This window comes from Crocuta crocuta, unplaced genomic scaffold (assembly GCF_008692635.1).
Source record: "Crocuta crocuta isolate KB4526 unplaced genomic scaffold, BGI_CrCroc_1.0 scaffold15, whole genome shotgun sequence".
NCBI classification, from domain to species: Eukaryota; Metazoa; Chordata; class Mammalia; order Carnivora; family Hyaenidae; genus Crocuta; species Crocuta crocuta.
Window position 1 is genome coordinate 3,723,853 of NW_027530508.1, and position 16,361 is coordinate 3,740,213.

Consider the following 16,361-nt stretch of genomic DNA (forward strand, 5'->3'; position numbering starts at 1 on the left):
TGCTACCGGTGGGCACGCCTCTCGGGCTGTGTCACTCCGGGCAGGCGCTCTGCGTCTCGGAGCCTCCTTACCCGTCTGTCAGGGGAGGGCCCCGTCCCCACCCCGGGGCCCCGGGGCCGAGCCCTCGCGGGTGACCGCGCGGTGGGGACAGCGGGCTCATGAGGNAAGGCCCGTCCCCTAGTGACCACAAAGAAGAATAATGGGGAAGACAAGAGTCCCAGGAAGGACCAATCCAGACTCTACCCCCTAACTCCACGGGGGACCTTGGGCACGGACCTGCCCCTCTCTTGGCCTCAGTTTCCCCCATCTATTTGTGAAAGTGATAATAATGACAAGGAGTCCAGCAGCCCAGACTGACAGGTTTGGGTTCCAGGTTCCACCCTCCATCCTCCCCTGCTTCGGCTCGCCCCTCCCCTCCCCCAGCCTCAGTTTCCTATCTGTGGAATGCAGAGATTGGACTCAGTGTTCCCCAAGGACTTCTCTCACCCTGTCGCCCTGGTCCCCAAACTCAGGAGAGTGAGACAGAAGTGAGAAGGGAGAGCGATGCCAATCCGCCCCCCAGTTCTCACTGACTCCTGATGAGGCCCCCTTGGGGTGGCCACAGCGTTGCTGGCTTCAGGAAATCACTGGCCGGCAGACCCTTATTGAGCACCCACTGTGTGCCAGGCCCAGCACTGCGTGCTGGGGACGCAGCAGTAAACAGCACAGTCTTGCAGAAACACCCGGCTGCCTATCTCTGGGTCTCTAAGGGAAAGAGGAGGAAATGAGTATTTTTTGAGTGCCTACTATGTGCCACCGTGTGCCAGCAATGTTCTTGAAATTTCCAGTCCACAGAAGGCCTAAAAGGCGGTGCTGAGGAGATAGAACATTAACCGGAGGACAGGCAGGAGCCACGGGAAGGTTTTACACCCACTGGGACTAGGTTTTAGGAAGCTCAGTTGGGACCCACCAGGCAGTGGACAACGGCTGGGGGGTGGGGGTCGAGAAAGACCGAGGAGGGTGTTTCTACTGCTGCAGGGTCACCATATGGGAGGCCGGGAAGCCTTTAAGGCACGAGGAATCAAGCAATAGTGATGAGCTCCAGGCACTAAGCTGGCAGTGAGTTAGGGCCAGAGGGTGGCAGCGGGGCTCCATCTAAGTGGGGCAGGCCCTGCTGGGTTTGGGGGATTTGAGGCCCCAAGGAAGCCACAGGAAGGAGAAGTGGATTCCTTCCAAACCATGAGATACGGAGTGACCCGAACCTGTCCCTGGCTTGTGCGTGCGTAGCCCTGGCAGTGAGGCTGCCGAAATTAGTCCCACATGTGGGTTTATTGTAGCTCAGCCCCAGACACAGGCCCAGGCCCAGTGCCTCTCCCCACAGCCTCACCACTACCCCAGGGTCCAGCTGTGACTCCGAGTCCACCCGCTGGTCTGGGTAGGAGGTTGTGTTGGGCGCCTGGCCTCTGGCACCCTTTGCCCAAACGCTCTGTGCCCCTGTCCTGCCGTCACCAGAGAAGGGCACTGTGGGTTGTGCCTCCTACCCAAAGGCGCTCTAAGGACTCCCTCGTAAGACCTAGAGAGAGGGAAGGCTCTGCCCACGCTCCCAGCTATGTGCCCTTGAGCCGGTTGCCTTATTCTTGGGCCTCGGTTGAGGGGGACATACCTCATTGGAGTTCACACCCCAATTACCTCTCCGAGAAGACTCCAGCAGGCTTGTCTGTGGCCTCCCTGGTTTGAGTCTTATCCTGTGCAGTCTCTGTTCCACGCTTCAGCCAGAGCACTCTTCCTCCGCTGAGGCTGGGCTCCTTCCTCATCCCGGCATTCAAGGCTGAGCTGGTCCTTGCTGAAACTCAACCCCATTCCTCTGTGAGCCTCCCTGGGTCAGCCTCGCCCTACTCCTGTCGAGTTCATCAGACAGCCAGAGCTGTCTCTGGCCTCAGCTCTGGTCTCATGGTGTAGGTCGTTTCCCCTCCCCGACCTCCACCACTTCTCCTCACCGCACCATCCCCTGCACACTTTGGGACTGTTCCCCCCTTGGGGCCCCCCACACATGCTGTTCCCTCTGCCTGGAACACGTTCCCCCTTCTCCTGGGCGATCCTGCTCCTTAACCAGATCCCAGCTCCCTCACCTCCTCTAGGAAGCTTTCTCAGGTCTGACACCTCACCCTGTCCCCAGCACCTTCCAGCCCGGAACATGGCAAGAAGTAGTGCCCACCCAGCCCCTCCCCTCTCTCCTTAGCTCACTTCCAATTGCTTTTGCTTTGTCACGTTGCAGCCTCCTCAAGGGCAGCTGAGCAGGTGTTCCAGGATTGTGCGGAGATCCAGCGCTACGGGGCCAATGCCAGTGGCATCTACACCATCCATGTGGCCAATATGACGGAGCCCAGGAAGGTTAGGGGACTCCCTGGGGGCTGAGGCTATCACAGGGCCTTGAGCTAAGGGCCTCCCTAACAGGTCACTACCCCTGTGTCCGCATCACCTTTGAGCCTCGTCCAACATCTGAGATACCAGAGAGGTGACATGACCCTACCTTCTGGAGCCCCCGCCCAGCCAGAGGTCAGAATGTGGGGTTAAAGCAGAAATTCCCAGAGTCAGAAGTGCATCCTTCGGCATCTTCTCCAGACATGCTTTCAGTTGGAATGGCAGGAAATAGTGCTGTGTTGGTTACGGCAATGCTGGCAGAAAACAAACCTTGGAAATCCAGGGGCTTAACAAAAAGAAGTTTATTTCTAATTTTTAAAAAATTGTTTACCCTGTATTTATTTTTGAGAGAGACAGAGCACAGGCGGGAGAGGGGCAGAGAAAGAGGGAGACAGAGAATCTGAAGCAGGCTCCGGGCTCTGAGCTGTCTGGGGCGGGGCTCAAACTCACGAACCGTGAGATCATGACCCGAGCCAAAGTCGGGTGCTTAACTGACTGAGCCACCCAAACACCCCACGAAGAAGTTCATTTCTAATAAACACATATAGTCTAGTTGAATGCAGGTGTGGGGGGTCTGCTCCATGTGGGAAATTAGGGACGAGGGTCAATGGGGACCCCACTATCTCCAGGGAGTGTATCCATGGTTGTCCTGGGCTTTGAGGTCCAGTTATCAGATGGATGAGGGGTCAAGGATACATGTGGATATCAGGAGGGAAGGTTTGGGGGCCAGGCCCGGAAGTGAAAGAGTAAGGAGAACAACTAGCCAGTCTTTGAACTTCCTAATTCCCTTTTCAATTTTCTTTGAATTCCTATGAATATGTATATATTCGTTTGTTTTCCGACTGTCTTTACAGTCTGCTGTAAACACACACCTGCTAAACTCCTCTTTTAACAGAGAGATCAGGCCCCTCAATTTCTAGTTAGAACTTCAAGTTTTAGTTATATTTATTTTACAACTATTTGACTAAAAGCAAGTGTTACTAGTTTTCAGTTTGTGGCACTGATAAGTTTCCTTCTAAAATACATTTCATCTAAGAAGTTTTTTTTTTTAAGGGATGCTACTTTTAAGTAAATATTTTATATGAAATTCAGTAAATTCAGACATGATGAAATTCTGTGAGGCAAAAGAGCTGGGCTCACACATCAGCATAATTTAGTCTCACTTGCCTTGAGAAAGTCCCTTCTCCTCTCTGGACCTCAGTTTCCCTTACTGCACCTTCTGCTACTCCTACAACAAATGCCACTATCTTCTCTCCCTGAGCAGGCTTCTACTTTCTCAGAGCCGCTCTCTCCATTGCCATTTCCACTTGTCTGCCTGGCAGGCCCATCATTATCCAAAGCCCTGTTCCAATGCTACCTCCTCTGAGAAGCCTTCTGGGATTCCCCAGTGATGACTCCTTCGGAGCTCTTCTTGTGGCTACACAAATGTTCATAATCAATAGACTGCCTGCCCTATCAGAGCTTCCTCCAAACCAAGCCAGCCCTGAGGGTTGATTTATCTATGATTTGTCTCTCTCGACTAGTATGAGACAAGAGACCAAATGGGTCTTCACTGAACATTGAACATGTTCTGAACTGGCTGGAAAAATAATATGTGAGCAAAAATTAGGCTGAAAGAAGAGATCATGATGGATGGTGAGCTCATTGAGAGAAAGACTCTGTCTTATCCATACTGGCATCCCCCGTGCCTTGAAGGGAGCTTGGTATACAGCAGGTGCTCAGCAAATATTTGCTCACTGAATGTAATAACATTTCCTGAGTCTATGCTGTGTGCCAAGCATGTTACACCTGTCAGCATTCAATCCTTACAACAACCTTGCAATAATAGGGAGGGAAAAGCCTCCATTGACTTAGTTCCCAATATGCCCAGACTCTTTTCTTTAGATGACTCATTATACATAGTTCTCACATCAAGCCAACTTGCAGGTGAGAAACTGAGGCACAATGAGGTTAAGGTTCTAACACTTACATTGTACAAATGAGGAAAGGAAGGCTCTGAGAGGACATCGTTTGTCCACGACTTTAGAAAAATGATGACAGTAAGTGGGAAATGTGAACCTGGATATTTCTGATGCCCTTCACCACCAGGCTCACCTGCTGCTCTGTGAGATGGTCAGCCAAATCAGAATTGGGCTGGTCCAGACCTGCTTCTGACATCTCTCAGGGGCTTCCAGCTCCCCTCCCCCCCAACTTTGTTCCAGGTGTTCTGTGACATGGAGGCCAATGGAGGTGGATGGACTCTCATTCAACGCCGTGAGAATGGCAGTGTGAATTTCCAGCGGAACTGGAGAGATTACAAACAGGTAACACTGCTGCCCTGGAAAGGGGCTTTTCAGCCCCAAAACCTGGGGCAGGTGGGCTGTAGGCAGGGCTCTAGGTTTGTCTTCAACCCTCCCCAGGAAAAAAAAAATCAACCCACCTAAAAGCAACCACCTTCAAACAGATTTTCCTAGTGCACAGTCACTGTCAGGGACTCCATCACCTGCAATTGAACTTCTTTTTGCAAGTTCTGACATCTTTCCTAAGAATAAAAGTTTAACTTTATTTTTTGTTGGTGTAAAGATTATACATACATATTGCTTTAAGAAATTTTTCTAAGAATACAAAAACAGAACAGAGAAAAGTAATATACCCTGCATAGCCCTGACTGCATTGATGAATGCCCTTATCTTTGCACACATACATGATCATATTTTCAGGAGAGATTCTTTCATATGGAATTGCTGGCTCAAAGACCCTGTGCATTTTACAAGATGAGAAGCAGTGCCCAACGGTCTTCCAATTGTTACACTAACTTTTGAATAAAGAATTGTCGGCGAGCTGACTTAAAAGCTCTTAAAGTTTCCACAAGCAAAAGAAATAGAAGAAGATACGTGGAAATGCAACGATATTTTTAGTTGTGTCTGCTTACTGTTCATTTGATAAATACTTAAAAATAAATACCAAATTAAGATATGAATGTCCTTGAGCCAGTTGAGTTTTAAGCAGTTATTAAAATGGCAAAAAGAGGGGCGCCTGGGTGGCTTAGTCGGTTAAGCGTCCGACTTTCGCTTAGGTCATGATCTCGCGGTTCATGGGTTCGAGCCCCGCGTCGGGCTCTGTGCTGACTGCTGGCTCAGAGCCTGGAGCCTATTTCGGAGTCTGTGATTCCCTCTCACTCTGACTCTCCCCTGCTCACGCTGTCTCTCTCTCCTAGAAATGAATAAAACATTAAAAAATTTTAAAAAAAAATAAAAATAAAATGGCAAAAAGAAATAGGATGCTCAGACGCAGAAATAGACGAGAGCTCTTGAGTATTAACTTTTGGGCGAATCAGCAGTGAGGCAGGACTAAAATGGGTAGTGGGGCTTAGGCGTTGCCCTGTCCTTGGTGCTGAATTATTGTTCTGGCCGAAGACAGTGTTCTCATTGCCCTGGGGCGCTGATACCTATGGCGCTTAACTTTGAATTTCTCTGTGGCTGAAATTATGCAGCAACTGCCATGTCACTGAACAAAGTTTGCTCTACAATTTATGCAGCTGATTAAAATCTTTCAATTTTTTATTGAGGTTCAACATACATGCAGCTAAGGGCACAAATCTCAAAGCGTAAGCTACTCAGTGGATTTTTACACATGTACCCACCGATGTGCCCACCGTTCAAAGCTAGATACACTGCCAGGACCACAGAAGTCCCCTTTGTGCCCCCCTGTGCCTCCTGTGTCCCAGTCAATACTCTCCTCCCCCCCCAAAATATAGCTGCTATTGTGACTTCTATCACAACAGATTCATTTTGCCTGTTCTTAAACTCCACAGAAATGTGATTTCAATGATTTTTAACAGAATTTACAGAATGTTCCAAAAATCTTAGAAGGTGGGGAACTCCCATCCCCAGGCCTGCCCACACTGTACTTTATGGACTTGGTCATTAGGCAAAGTGGTTTTGGACTCAGTGGCCCTGGAGGCTGGCCCAGCCCAGCTCCGGAGCCGGGGACACAGCCTCCCATGGCAGCATGAAGCCCACCCCCACCCTTCACTCTCCACAGGGCTTCGGCGACCTGGCTGGGGAGCACTGGCTGGGTAATGAGGTGGTGCACCAGCTCACCAGCAGTGCAGCCTACTCTCTGCGCGTGGAGCTGCAAGACTGGGAAGGCAACGAGGCCTTTGCTCAGTATGAGCACTTCCAGCTGGGCAGCGAGGGGCAGCTGTACAGGTGGGCTGGGGGCCCAGGCTGGTGGGCGGGCTGGGGTCCCGCGCTAAGGGCTGTGCAGTTTGCACCAAGGGTCAATCCCTGGGCGTCTCCTCTCCCTACCATCTGTCCCCCATTTGGGCGCACGTCACGGGATCTGGGGGCGGCCGGCTAACACTCAGCATGTCCCGGCCACTGGGTGGGGTGGAGAGGATGTCGCTGACGCTGCCATCCCAGGAGCAAGAAAGGGCCTTCTAAGGTCAGTCACCCCGAGTCAGCCATATTCCTGAGGCCCAGAATGGGGAGTCCAGCCTGTCCCCGTGCCGTGGGGTAAGGTGGAAAGGTCCCTGGGCTAAGAATCGGGGAACCTGAGCTCATTCTGGCTCTGTTCCAGCTCGCTTTGTCAACTTGGGCAAGTCCAATGCTCTGGCTTCTCTGGACTTCTGTTTCTAAACTGCAGGATGGGCTTAAATATGAGTATAATGTAAAATCATCAGGGTCTCCACACCGCCCTCAGCCTGGTTCTTGGCTTTATTTAGGAAAGGAAATGAGCATCTGTTGAGCACCTATCACGTTCCAGGCATATTACTCCATATAATGCCTCCCACATCACTCTGAGGTAAACACTGCTGCACCTGCTTTACTGATGTGGAAACTGAGGCACAGAGCTTAAGTATCCTGTCCCAAGTTACAGGTGAGGTAGAGCTTAGATCTGAACTCAGGTCTCTCTGCTACCAAAACCCAGAGGGTTTCTACTACATGGTGTTGCCTCTCTGAGAAACTCAGGGTTCTTGAAGATAAGCCTGGGTCCTGGCTATCTTTGAACCAGGACAGAATTGAAATCATAGACTCACACTCACGAGTCTTCAAAGGATGTCACACGTCACCTGGGGCTTCATATGATGCTAGAATCCCCTCCACAGCCACAGTCATCAGCTGGCCAGGCTGGAATGCCTCCACTGACAGGGAAGTCACTTCCTCCAAAGGAATCTCTGAGGGCTCTCTGTCTTCCTGCACTTTATGTCTAATTCCATCTCGGGGAGCTTTTCAATAATACGCCTCACCCACCCCTTTCTCTTCTGATTAAATGCCGTGGATCCTTGAGCTAAGTTGTTCTGACATCCTCCTTATAGGACCCAATCTGATACTAGTCCTCCTTAAACTGCAAGGTTTAGAGCTAAATGAACCTGGGTCTGGGAGAGGCAGGGCTAGGCTGGATGGTGCCCTCCCCGCTACTCCTTAAGCTGACCAGTGAGTAACCACAACAACCTGCTGACTCCTATTCAAGCCACTAAAGCCAAGGCTTGAGTCCTGACTCCGTGCCGATCTCCCTCAGTGATCCTGAAGAAGTGCCTCCACTTTCTCATCTGTAAAATGGGTGCCCTAGGTGTACCTACATCATTCAAAGTGCGACGAAGCTCAAATGAGATACTGCACTTAGAGCATTAACACAGTGCCTGGCACTTAGTAAATGCTCAGCAAGTAATATAATTGCTGACCCCAAGGTAGCCGTTCACACACGTGGCTCGCCTGCTCGACATGAGTTCACTGCTCTTCCTATCCCCGTTGCTTCATTCCCAGTCCAGTGGGTCCCGTGTGTGCCTGGGGTTGAGGATGCCCACAGGCAGTCCCACACTTCCGGGAAGACAGTAGCTGCCTGTGGGCGAAACACAGGGGCCTAGAGATGCTTGTGCGAACAGGGAGGACTCCTTGGAGGAGGTAATGCCTATAAAGGGTAGGCATCCTCCAGACAAAGAGAGAAGAGGAAGGGCATCTCAGGCGGTGGAGATGTTTTGAAAAGATGCAAAGAGAGGTCCATCCAGCTGGCCCCAGATTCCCCAAACCTGAGCAAGTCTCTCTCAAGATCATAAAGAAGAGTCCTCGCTCTTTCAGGAAAGGCTTGGGAGCCTGGGGGGTGGGGGAGGGATGGGGAGGCGGAGATCCTAGAAAATACAGAGACACAAAAACTGCCAGAGAAGAGCTGAGGAGAGAGTGACAGACAGATGCTGGTCCCAGGGCCCCCACCATAGGGTCAGCTGACTGCTGAGGTGGGGAGGATCCCCACAGGGAAGCCCAGAGGCAGGAAATTGTAGGTGTCAGGGGTGGGAAGGCCACCCTTATTTGTCAGACACAATAACGAGGGCCTTCCAGGGGCGCCTGGGTGGCTCAGTCAGTTGAACATCCGACTTCAGCTCAGGTCACCATCTCACCATGCGTGAGTTTGAGCCCCGCATCGGGCTCTGTGCTGACAGCTCAGAGCCTGGAGCCTGCTTCAGATTCTGTGTTTCCCTCTCTCTGCCTTCTCTCGTGCTCTGTCTCTCTCAGTCTCTCAAAAATGAATAAACATTAAAAAAAAGAAAAACCACAAGGGCCTTCTAGAGCCTGACTAAGGCGCATGCGTAAGCCTGCAAGTGGCCCACAGGGAGGGAGGAAACAGGAGGCACAGCCAAGGCACAGGCACACACAGACACCAGACACACACCCAGATCTGATCACAAGTGCGAGATACATACAGAGATGCACAGGGGTGTGCACTGACACACGTGCACTTGTGGAGGGGCTCACTGCACCTCCGGGGCACACACGTAGGCCCACAGAGTGCACAGACTCACACAGTGCACAGCTATGCAAACAAGCACAGACACACCCAGACATATGTGCAGAGGGGCTTCACAGAAGCCCCCACAGGTGACACACGCGTAATTCCAGACACAAAGACAGATTCCAGAGCACGAACTTGGACCCACCATAGGAACCGCTCCACAGACTCAAAACAAACACACACCGATGCCCACAGGCATGAAGAACTGCATCCAAACGCTCACAGCTATAGATGCGCAGACCCGCCCACAGATCCATGGACACACAGACAACATACCTCGTGTGTCCAACTTGGGGATTCCCAGAGACCTGTGTGTTTGGGTTCTCCAGCCTCGAGCCATGAACCATGTTCAAAATGCGTCTGGACACTGGGCCACGTGGGGCTTCCTGGTCCCCAGCAGTCTCAAGCTCCCCTTTCTGGTTCCCATCGGGGAGGGGAAGGGAGGCAGAGACTGAGCTGAGGACTTGGAGACAGTAGGGAGGCCAGTGCTGCTGGAGGGACCCTGTGAGGCCAGTCGCCTTCGTCTGGCCCTGACTCCACCCACCTCAGGCTGAATGTCACCCCAAACCTCAGCCGGAGCTGCAAGCCTGACCTTGAACTGACTTCACTGAGGCCTCAAGGGGAGGCTATAATGGCCACAAAGAGAAGCTGGGATGATAGGAGCTCATGGGCCGACCTGTCTGTGTCTGTCCCCACCCCTGGGAGCCCTGGCCAGATAGGCCTCTTTCCAGGGGGGGTTCAACCCCAGTCACGCGAGCCCCAGGTTGTGTGTTTAAGGCCCCGAGGGCCATGCCCTTGCCTCACCGCAGACAGGCGGCGCCCATGGTGGGAGGCGCAGGGACTGAGATAAGCCATGTGCCCAAGCCCCACGTTCCCTCCTCATGCCATCGGGGGCATCTCCCAGGCCCTGCCCTGGGGGAGCCAGACCTTCCCTGAGCTGCGCTGGCCGCCTCTGGTGTCCATTTTTCTCCGCCCGTAGGACCTTCTTCGTGGTTCTCAAAATGGGTCCATGCCACAGCTGCCTGTGCCAGCCGCCTGCCAAGGGCTGGGAGCACAGGGACAGATGATAGCAAGCACTCAATGTGCTGGGCATTTACCACGCGCCCGCCCTGCCCTGCACCCCTCACACAGCGAAGTCATCAGGCCACAGTAACCCAACCAGGGCGCCGCTGTTAAGATTACCATTGTTACCATTTTAACAGACGGAGAAACTGCAGCTGACAGGTGCCCAAGGTCATGCCGCTGGAGACTGACAGGGCTGGGATTCGGATCCAGGCATTCGATCCCCAGACCTCACGGTCATCCTCCCCACACAGGCCTGGACATGCCCAACAGGACCTCCCAGCCTGGCAGAGACATAGAAACCCTCCCCAGCTGGCTGCAGATGTACGCGCCACAGGGCTGGGGGTGCCCCGGGGCGCCGAGCCGTGGAGGCTGATGTGGTCAGGGAAGCCTTCCTGGAGGCGGTGGGCTGAGGTTGCAGAATGGTCAGCTGGGGAGGAAATCGCACACAGCTCCCAAGGCGGGCCACACTGGGCTGGCATCTGGTTCTCACCCTCTCTCGTTCTGAGGCCCGGGACAGGCTCCTATGGTGCTCAGGATCTGTTTCTTCATCTGTAAAATGGGAACAGTAGGGTGTGGCGAGGATGGAGCAAGAATGAGTTCACCCACGTATGGCGCTTTGAACAATGCCCAGTGCGCCGTAGATGTTCAAAAACTGGTAGCCATCGTCTTCATTATCATTGTTGCTTTGATCATTCTCACTCTTGTCCAAGACTCAGGTTCAGTGAGGTGAGGGAGGCCTGGCACACAGTGGGTGCTCTGTTCCCAGGAGTCAGCAGACAGGGAGGGTAATTGGCGGGGGAGGGAAGTTAGCCCAAGCACCCTATGCTGGGGCGCCCTTCACCCCAGAACAGCCAGAGAGGCACCCCAGCCTAGGACAAAGCCTCTTGGGGAAGCCGTTCTTTAACCAGCCCCATCCTAACTCTGGACCCCTCTCCCGTCACCACCTCCTGGTGGCCTCCAGGCTTTCTCTGAGTGGATACAGCGGTTCAGCAGGGCGCCAGAGCAGCCTGGTCCTGCAAGGCACCAACTTCAGCACCCGAGACGCCGACAACGACAACTGCCTCTGCAAGTGTGCCCAGATGCTGTCCGGAGGTGGGTGTAGCGGGGCTCAGGCCTGGCTCTGCCCCACCCATCCCTTCCCCCACCAAGTCCTCAAGGTTCCCTCAGGGTCTCAACTCATCCTAACACAGGCGCTACCAGCTTTCCTCTGAGACTGGGCAAGGGGAACACGGAGGGTGGGGTGAGGCCCCACCCTCGGGCCTGAGAATCCGCTCCCCAGGCTGAGCAGGACCAAGATGGGGACACCCGGGCATGGGGGACAGAGGGGTGGCTCCCCGCCACACCTGGCTCAGGCATGTTCCTGGGCGTGGGGGACAGAGGTCAGAGAGCGGGAGACGGGGTGAGTAGGAGGGACAGAGATAGGAGGAGAGACGTCCTGAGATGCAGAGACAGAGATAAGAGGGACATCAGGACATAGAGACACAGAGCAGTGGAGACAGAGAGTCCCATGAGAACGGAAGTCCAGGGGGCGAGATGGAGAGAAGAGGTGCAGACCACGGAAAGACAGATGGACACACCATGTGAGAGACAGACCCAGAAAAGCAGGGCAACAGAGACCAGAGAGAGAGAGACAGAGACATCAGACAGAGTCCCACAGAGAGACAGACACAAGCTGGGGACCATCCAGGTGCCGCCCTCCAGAGGCCACAGGCTGAGCAGAGAGTCCGGGAGTCTCCCTCCCACCCCCGTGCCCATCCCACCCTGCCCATCGCCTCCCTGGAGGAGGCAGCAGCCCTGATTAGTCCCCGGGGCAGAGGGCCTCCCCCAGCCCACTGGCTGGCCCCCACCTCCCCAAAGCGTCTTCCCCTCCCTCTGCCAGGATGGTGGTTTGACGCCTGCGGCCTCTCGAATCTCAACGGCATCTACTACCCAGCTCGCCACCACGTGCGCAAGCTCAACGGCATCCGCTGGCACTACTTCCAGGGCCCCAGTTACTCGCTGCGGGCCACTCGCATGATGGTGCGTCCCGTGGGTGGCTAATAAGCAGCCACGCCCGGAGGCCCTACCCACATGAAGAGCCGGGACTTGGAATCCCCCAGACAAGCTGGACCCAAACACGGGACACAGTGCCAGGGTGTTGTCCTGGGCCCCCTGGCCCCCTGAGCCAGCCGTCCTTGCCCAGGAGTCCAGAGGCTCAGCGGCCCCCGTTTCCCTCAAGTCGTAACATGGTGGCTGTTGTAGGGATCCTGACTCTACAGCGTCCCTCTTTCCTCTTCCCTTCTGTCTCCTGCAGGGGTGCCCAGCCAGCTTGAGGGTCACAATACCCTGAGTGAGCTCAGAACAGACCTAACTTAGGTCCTCAAAGAAATAACAGGACTCCAGTCCCCTTCTCCTAGGTCCCAGCATCTGAAGCCCAGACCTGGTCTCTTGGGGGCTTCAGAAGATCTAAGGGGGATTCCCTTACCCCCAGCATGTCCTAGAATATGTTCCAGAGAGAACAATTCAGGCTCCCCTCGAAAAGTACCTATGGTCAAGTGAGGGAGGGAGACACCCAGTTAAATCAATATGAATGGGCATTCTTAGCTGCAGGACCTGTCAGAGCCTTTAATGTGGCCGTATGCCTTCTGACTGCCTCTGAAGGAGTCAGAATGGGCAGCTTTCTCCAAATGTCCCTGTTTGAAAACAGGCCTCCGTTGATCCCAGACCGTTTCTCGGGGCCGTAGATGCCCTTGGAAAAAGTTGGTCGAGTGTGGCGAGGAGCCCCGGAGCTCCACCACCACACCCCTGTCTGCACTCACTCACTCTGGCTACGAGAGCCACCGTGAGGGTCTCAATCAGCCTCTAAAAACAACTGGAAGACGCTTTGGGTTGAAAGAAGACACACGCCACCCCTGAAGAAGGGTCTAGAACTAAGTTTCCGATCCGTGCTCTGGGCCGGGGTCCTGATCCAAAGGCGATACCGCCCGCAGCTGGGGGCTTGCGGGGGGTGGGAGTGTAGGGCAGAGCCAGCCTCCGCCTGGGCCCGGGCTGCTCACAGACTTCCTTCGGAGGACAGGGTCAGAGAGGGGCCGCGCACCCCCTCACTGTGCCACCCTCCTCGGTCTCGAGGCCACCACAATCCTGCCACCTGCAGCCAACCCCCAGGCCAGCCCAGACCGACCTGCTCTTCCATTAAGGGAACGCCTCTGTCTTCAGAAAGCTTTCTGCTGGATGAGGCTGGGGTGGTGGAAATGGGGACCCTTGCCCTGCCTGCCCTTGACCGGGGGCTCAGCCAGCCCCCTGAGCAAATCCCATGCAGATCAAGGCTGATCTCTTTAGAAACAAGGAAGGGCGTGGTTGCCAGTGGGGCATTTCAGGCGAGGGTGGGGAAGGGTCCTGCTCAGAAACCTTCTAGTGGCCCCACACAGCATTTGCTCGGTAGGCCTTTATTTAACATCTGCTGTGTGCCGCGTCGTGTTGTGGGCAGGGCTCTGGGGCTGGATGGACCTGCTCCAGCTCTTGGACTTGAGGCCAGTGGCTCAGCCTCTCAAGGCCTCGGTTGTCGTGTCTGTGAAATGGAGAGGAAACCCCCTCCTGGCTGGGCTGTGGCAAGGAGGCGATGAGATCATGTATGTCAGTAACAGAGCCTGACATGAGCAGGTGCCTAATAAACGTTAGTTCCCAGAGAGGTTAAACGGGGTGAGGAAGTCCACCCCTCGTGCATGCCCCTGCTACTTTCGGGCCCAGGTAAGGTGAGCGTGCATTTCTGAATCCATGGCGTTTATCTGTGTGCTGCAGAGTTTGCCGGCCAGGGTGAGCTGGAGAGGAGATGGGGGCAAAGCTGTGAGCCCTCCTCCGGCGGGCGCTGAAGGCCTCGCACATCCCCTTCCTTCCTCCTCCACGCCAGGACTCACCAGCACAAGGGATAGAAACCTTATCCAAAGGAATGGATTGACTCACATACCAGCAAGTCTAGGGATGGCTTCAGGCGTAGCTAGATCTAGGATGTCCCTCTTCACCGCTCAGCCCTGTACCTGCCATGTTGACTTCACTCTCCATCAGGCTTTCTCCTGAAGGTGGCCCCGGCAGCCCTGGGCTCGTGGCCTCCCTGCTGAGTACCCCTAAGACAGACAGTTTCCCCGTCCCAGTGATTCCAGCAAGGGCAAGATTTTCTCCCCCAGGACTGGTCCTTCAGTGCCCATTGCTGCACTTAACACTGTGAGTCTGAGTGACCAGACCTGGTCACCCGATCATGCCCAGAACTGGGGTCAGGCCCACCCAAGGCATGTGGGCCAGCAGTTTCCAGGCACTGTTTCCAGAAGCAGCGATGCTGGACAGACCAGAGCCTGTGATCGCTTTTCCCCCGTCCATCTCTCTGACCCCCATTTCCCCTCTCTCCGTCTCTCACCTGGCCCCAGGCTCCAGCTCATCCCCAGGTTGGCCCAGACTATCGAGGACACAGCTGTGTCCCGCCCGGGGATGTCAGACCCTCGTTTGCTGTCCTACCTATGTCCCCGGGGCAGGGTCCCTGGCCCTCTCTGAGCCTCTGTTTCCCATTTGTACAATAAGGACAGAGGCCCTGCCGACCTCTGAAAGTCCCCGGACAGTGATGCCGACCCACGGTGGCTGTAGACACGCCCAATGGAGGGACACTGGGCAGCCCAAGGGCCCTATGGGGGTGTGGCTGGTGTGGCCTTGGCCCTGGCTCCACCTCCTGGGGGCCACCCACTCATAGGAAGTGGCTTCTAGGATGTCTGAATCGGCAGGTCCTTATGCAGAACCACATCCAGAATCACCGCTCCCTATATCAGATCCGCATTCTCCCCATTTTAGTCATGAGGTAATTGGTGCTCAGAGAGGGAGAGAATTTCACCCAAGGTGGCACAGCCAATCACCACCAATCATCTATGAGCTGCCTCCCTCACCCAGGCCTCTCTGAGGCCTCCTGGCACCAACCACGAAACCACTGGGGCAGTGTCCCCTCCACTTACTTCAAGGACTAAAGGAACTCTCTGGAAAGTTCTCCAAGACCAGTCAGCCTTTATCACTGGTACCTGATAGGTCGCAGTGGAGCCACGTTGGGCAGGTCACATTGTTCCCAAGATCTCTGCGTGTCCCCAGCAAAAGCAGTTTCCATACTGACAGAGAGAGTTCACTGTGCACCCCCACAGATGACAGCCACGGCCGAGGTAAAAGGTGGTCCTCTGCAGGGAGCAAGGGAGCAGCCAGCATCAGGACGGTTTGTCTTGGTGGCTGGGGGGCTCTGACCCCATTTTCCAGATTTTCCTCTCCCTGGGTTTCTGTGTGAGTCCTCTCCCCTCCCATTTCACGATGCTTCCGAAAGCCAACAGCGTTGCCTTGGCAACAACAGTATCAGCATCTTTTGGAGAACGGAGTCTGGTCCAGGCCACCTCCAGGATAAATGTGTTACTTTCCGGTGTTAGATTAACACTGAATTTCTCAACTGAGGCTCTCACATGTCACGAGATCAGGGATGTCCAACGGCCGTTAGCATCGGACACATTCCTGCCTTACCCTGTGAGACCTCCCCGAGCCTCTCTTCCCCTCACCTGCCCAGTGAGGAGACTGGAGCCCAGCACAAGGGAAATCACATAAATGCCATGTGATGGTGGCCATCCAGGCCTGGAACGTTCACTCATGTAGTCATTCATTCACGCATCGGTTCATTTATTCACATAGCATAGTAGGTGTCAAGGATCCGCCGGGGTCAAGGCCAGGCTGCGTGATGGGGGTAGAGCCAACAAGAGTCCCGTGCTCACGGAACTTAACAGGCTGAGAGACTGGCCCAAACCAAAAGAAAATTTTTTTTAGTTTGTAAAACTGAATTAATAATATATTGCAAAAAAGGGAAATAAATGGGAGGCAGACACAGATTACAGAGGGTCCAGCTTCAGGTGATCAGGGAAAGCCCTCTCTGAAAAGGTCGTGCCTAAACTGAGGACTAACCCAGCGAGAGAGAGGCAGCCAGGGAAGAGTAAGTTCACTAGGGGGAACAGCAATTGCAAAGGCCCTGCGGTGATCATGAGGAATGACAAGGGGACCGGGGTGGCAGGGGCCACAGTAAGCAAGGGGGGGACAGCGTGCCCCCCAACCCAGCACTTACATCAGAGATCACGCCTCCCCCCGTG

The 16,361-nt window shown here is 54.4% G+C and overlaps 1 protein-coding gene across 1 annotated transcript in view; it reads left to right on the forward strand.

The window, feature by feature from the left end:
* Positions 1-12,483, forward strand: part of ANGPT4 (angiopoietin 4) — a gene marked incomplete at its 5' end in the record, with an annotated part of 37,914 nt that extends 25,431 nt beyond the window's left edge. The window contains 6 exons of the mRNA XM_077767056.1: positions 1,361-1,414; positions 2,199-2,370; positions 4,602-4,703; positions 6,424-6,590; positions 11,195-11,325; positions 12,113-12,483. Of these exons, the coding sequence (XP_077623182.1) occupies positions 1,361-1,414; positions 2,199-2,370; positions 4,602-4,703; positions 6,424-6,590; positions 11,195-11,325; positions 12,113-12,273 (787 nt within the window). The remainder of the gene's footprint in view (positions 1-1,360; positions 1,415-2,198; positions 2,371-4,601; positions 4,704-6,423; positions 6,591-11,194; positions 11,326-12,112) is intronic.
* Between the last annotated feature and the right edge of the window lie 3,878 nt (positions 12,484-16,361).